We start from the raw sequence: 4768 nt of genomic DNA, 5'->3' as shown, positions 1-4768 counted from the left end.
GGATCAGTGTCCATTGATGGTTTGGTCTCTGCAATATATTCAGAGATAGCTTCAAGTGTTTAAGAATTCAAAGACGTCGTATGGGAGACAATATTGGAGATGGAAGGAGGAGGATGAGTAAAGATTGGAACCATAATGGATTGTACCAAGGTAGGGGAGGGCGAAAAGCTGGAGGGAACTGGAGAAAAAGTGTGGGAGGGGACAGAAGAGGCAGAAACCTGGGAGGTGGCAGAAGAGGAAGAAACTTGGGAGGGGACAGGGAAGTAAGGCAGAGTACGAGAACGAGGGTGAACCTCCACACTTGTAACAGAGCCAGTGAGAGGGGAAGAACCAGGCACAGAGACCGGAAAGGTAAAATGAGGAGGTAGAAGAAGGGAAGGAGAGGTTAAAGGAGATTTGAACAATGGAGATTTTTTGGACTTCTGAGAAGCAGAGGGATGATTGGGAGGTGTCGTATGAGGTCTTGTCCATACAAGGGCTTGTGCGATAGAACATGAAGAAGTGAGAACAGACTGAGGTGTTGAAGTAGGGACATCTGAGCCTAGGACAGCAAAAGAATTAGATACAGGAGTGACTATGGGAGGGTCAACCACTGAGGAGGCTTCAGAAGATGGGACCCCAAAAGTGGGGGGACGTTTTGAAACACGAGAATAAGAAACACGAGGTAGTCTCCCTTGGAGACAGAGATAAGAAACTGCTGTAGCATAAGGGAGACCTGCCTCTTTGAGGTAATGGATTTCTCACTCATTTAACCCTTAAATGGTCCAAACGTATATATACGTTCATGCGTGTAGCGCCCCAAACGTATATGTATGTTTTATTTTTCATTCGTTCAAAATTAGCACGATAGGCTCGAGTCACCTAGACATGAGAGAATGGGTGTGTGCACTCAGTGTGTGCAGTATACAAAAAATCTGGGACTCTTGGGTACCACATGGTAGGACCAGTTACATTCAGCTCCATCCTGGGTCAACATCATGGCACATCCTCATGATTCACTCACGCCTCGTCGTATTAACACTCTACTATTCGAGGAAAGTGATAGAGATCATGAGTTTAGTGGATTTGACACCAATGGGGCCAGTAATATTCAAGGAATTAGTGAAAATATCGACGATAACCCAGATGACCCCCAGCCCATCACCTCTGGGGTAGCTACACCTGTCCTAGGGCCAAGCACCTCTGGGGTAGCCAGTGTGGCCACATCAGACCCTAGGCCAAGCACTTCTGGGGTGGCCAGTGTGGCCACAGAAGACCCTGGGCCAAGCACCTCTGGAGTGGCAAGTGTTACCCATAGGCAACGTCACAAGAGGAAACTATCATTTTCCCTGTGTTTTAGTAGTGATAGTGAAAGTGATGTAAGTGATGATGAGATTGATTTTATGCCAATTGAGGATTCGTCTAGTGATAGTGACGCTCATTATTCACCAGTGAAACGTTCTTTTAGGTGTCGTTATCTACGTTCAGGCAGTGTGCCAAATGCAATCCCCAAGGGTCGTGGCAGGTCACGATCCAAAACCCCGGCCACTGATAGTGAAAGTGATCACGAAGGGGAGTATGTGGGGATGGAGGAAGTAGTGGTGGGTGGCATGGTGCCTGGACCACATTGCGCAGTGGGTGGACAAAGGACTGCCCGGCACCCCCTCAACCATGTGCTGCCTCCACTCCTCTCCCTCCTCCTCCTGCCCCCCCTCGCCCCATGCCACAGGTCCACCCTGCACCATGTGATCCTGAGTGGAACTGGACACAAAGTATATTCGTGCCACAGCCTTGTGATTTTGATGCTAGTGGAAGTGGTATCCAGCCAGAATGTCCCATAACGAATGAGTCTACAGAGTTAGACTATTTCCAGTTGTACTTTGACAAGCCTATAATGAACTTGATAGTGACTCAGACAAACATTTATTACCAATATGTCATGAACAACACAGCAGAGGTTGGAGAATCATCACGGCTGCACAGGTGGAAAGACACAACAGTGGCTGAATTGTATTTATTCCTTGCCACTGTCATGCTTATGCCACATATCTATAAGAACAATATACGTAATTACTGGTCGACAGACCACTTCATCAGTACTCCAGTTTTCCATGACCTCCTTCCCTGCAACAGATTCACTCTGTTGCTATGAATGTTGCACTTTGCAGACAGAAATACGCCAGACAGAAATGACCTTCTACACAAAATCCGGGAAGTGTTTATGTATTTGAAGCAGAAATTCAGTGTATACTTTTATCCCTTCAAGAACATTGTTGTTGATGAGTCCTTGATTCTGTTCAAGGGATGCCTGTCATTCAAGCAATATATACCGAGCAAACGTAATCGCTTTGGTATAAAACTTTTTGTTATGTGTGACTGAGAGTGGTCTTGTGTTGGATGTAATTGTATACACAGGGAAAAACACACTCGATGATGACAGAAGGATGTTTGGCATTTCTGGTGATGTTGTTCGTAGGATGATGGAACCATACCTTGGCAAGGGCCATACATTGTACACAGACAACTGGTATACAAGCCCTATGCTTGCTGATTTCCTACATGTGAACAATACCGATGTATGTGGAACAGTGAGAAGGAATAGGAAACATATGCCAAGGTTCACTGGAGGCAGTGTTGAAGGTGAAGTGCAAGCGTTTCATGCTAATGACATCATGGCACTGACGTGGCATGACAAACGAGACATGACATTGCTATCAACCATCCACAAAAACGAGATGGTACAAACAGACAGACTGAGCAAGTTCAGCAACGAACCTATTGTGAAGCCACTTGCTGTCGTGGACTATACGAACAAAATGCGACTAGTTGACAAGTGTGACATGATGATAGGGTTTGTTGACTGTGTGCGTAGGAGTCGCGAGTGGTATATAAAACTGTTTTTTCACCTTGTAGACACTGCAGTGCTCAATGCATTCAATATGTACGAAGTAAAGACTGGAAAACGACAACGTTTTGCAGATTTCTCTCTGAATCTCGTCAAACAGATAGCAAGAAAGTATGGTACCACACATGTACCTTCCCCTCAACAGTGACCTGTCACACCACAACCTGTCCCCCAACCACAGCCAGTGGGGGAAGTGCCAGACCGAATCACTCCTAACTGTCACTATCTGGTACCAATACCACTTACCCAAAAGAAGAAGAATGCCCAGAAAAAGTGTATTGTGTGTGCTACCACCAAAAAATGACCCCAACAGCGGAAGGACACACGATTCATGTGTCACCAGTGTGGGGTGACACTCTGTATGAATCCATGCTTCATGGAGTATCATACAATTGTGGAGTTCTAGAAACATAAGTGGGACATGTAAATACTTGTATATAGTTGTAGATAATAATGTGTGATTCAGCCAGGTGTGCAAAATCACCTGTCAGTGTGTACATGTGTGTTTATGACAATATGATAAAAATTTCATAAGTAATATTGGTGTATAAACAAAAGTTGGCATTGATATCAAATGACTTACTATGAAACATAATTATCATATCATGCAAACCAAGAAAATGAAAAAAAAAAAATGGAAGAAAATGGTAAATATGTTGAATTTCTGCAAGCAGCAGTGCTCCATGTTGCCGTCAGGTGATCGCCAAGTGCCAACCTCGCGGCCTCATACCTCAGTACGTACTGACCCTAAATTATTTTTTTTTATGCTAAAACACTTAAAAAAAATGTGCTCTAGGGCGCTGCGCGAGGATGGCAAAAGGGAGGCGAGGGATGAGTAATAGGTTACGGATAACAGCGGGGCAGTGGATGGTGAAAGGGGTAAAGGGCAGCAAGAGACTGAACTAGAAAGGGCTGAGGGGAGTGCGAAAAGTATCATCAGAGTTTGTGGAGTAAATCAGTCGTTGTCAAGAAGTCAATGAGAGAGTCAGGATTAAAGGAGGGTCCATCAGCAAGAAGGGAAGGTAAAGAGAGAGTAGTAGAACGAAGACGACGTTGGAGGTAAATTCTGCGTGCTCGTTGATAGAGAGGGCAGTCTAACAGAATGTGGCTAATCGATACTGGAACTTGACACTGCTCACAGAGAGGAACAGGGTGCCTCTCCATGAGATACCCATGAGTAAGACGAGTGTGGCCAATGCGAAGGCGGGAGAGAGTGGTCTCCCAACCTCGGCACTGATGACAAGAAGACGGCCAGTAACCTATGCTCGGTTTAATAGAATGAAGTTTGTTACCGAGCAGAGTTGACCAACGTTGTTGCCAACGGGTGCGAAGGTGGGTAGCTATTGCAGCAAAATAGTCCAGAAATGGAACACCTCGATAGGAAATTGGTAGGTCATGTACTGCTGACCGCGCAGCAGTGTCTGCCTGTTCATTGCCCTGTACGTCGACATGACCAGGGACCCAACAAAAAACAATATCTTTATGTTTGGTAGAGATACGGCGTAGCCAAAGTTGGATACGGAGAACTAGGGGATGAGATGTATCAAATTTTCGTATAGCCTGTAGAGCACTAAGGGAGTCTGAGACTACTACAAATGATGACACAGGCATAGATGCGATACGAATAAGTGCTGCAAGAATGGCATACAGTTCAGCAGTAAAAATGCTAGCTGAAGATAGTAAATGTCCCCGCACGACGCTGTCCGGAAACACTGCTGCGAATCCGACGCCGTCTGAAGACTTAGAGCCATCTGTGTACACAGCGGTGGCATGAGAATGGGAGTGGAAGTGATCAAGAAAAAGAGAGCGGGAAGCCACCGTAGGCAGTTGAGCTTTCGAGCAAGGGAGTGAGAAAGAACAGACCCGAACAGCTGGAACTTCCCA

General features: G+C 45.6%; 1 protein-coding gene across 1 annotated transcript; it reads left to right on the top strand.

Annotated features, from left to right (window-relative positions):
• The first annotated feature begins 977 nt into the window (after positions 1 to 977).
• On the top strand, positions 978 to 3032 carry LOC138852099 (uncharacterized). Its single transcript, XM_070081747.1, has 3 exons — positions 978 to 1802; positions 1853 to 2045; positions 2569 to 3032. The coding sequence occupies exons 1-3, from the start codon at positions 978 to 980 to the stop codon at positions 3030 to 3032; spliced, it is 1482 nt and encodes a 493-aa protein (XP_069937848.1).
• Positions 3033 to 4768: the final 1736 nt, after the last annotated feature.

The sequence above is a fragment of the Cherax quadricarinatus genome, unplaced genomic scaffold (assembly GCF_038502225.1).
Source record: "Cherax quadricarinatus isolate ZL_2023a unplaced genomic scaffold, ASM3850222v1 Contig3958, whole genome shotgun sequence".
In the NCBI taxonomy this organism is placed as follows: Eukaryota; Metazoa; Arthropoda; class Malacostraca; order Decapoda; family Parastacidae; genus Cherax; species Cherax quadricarinatus.
This window is presented reverse-complemented; position numbering and strand designations above follow the sequence as displayed.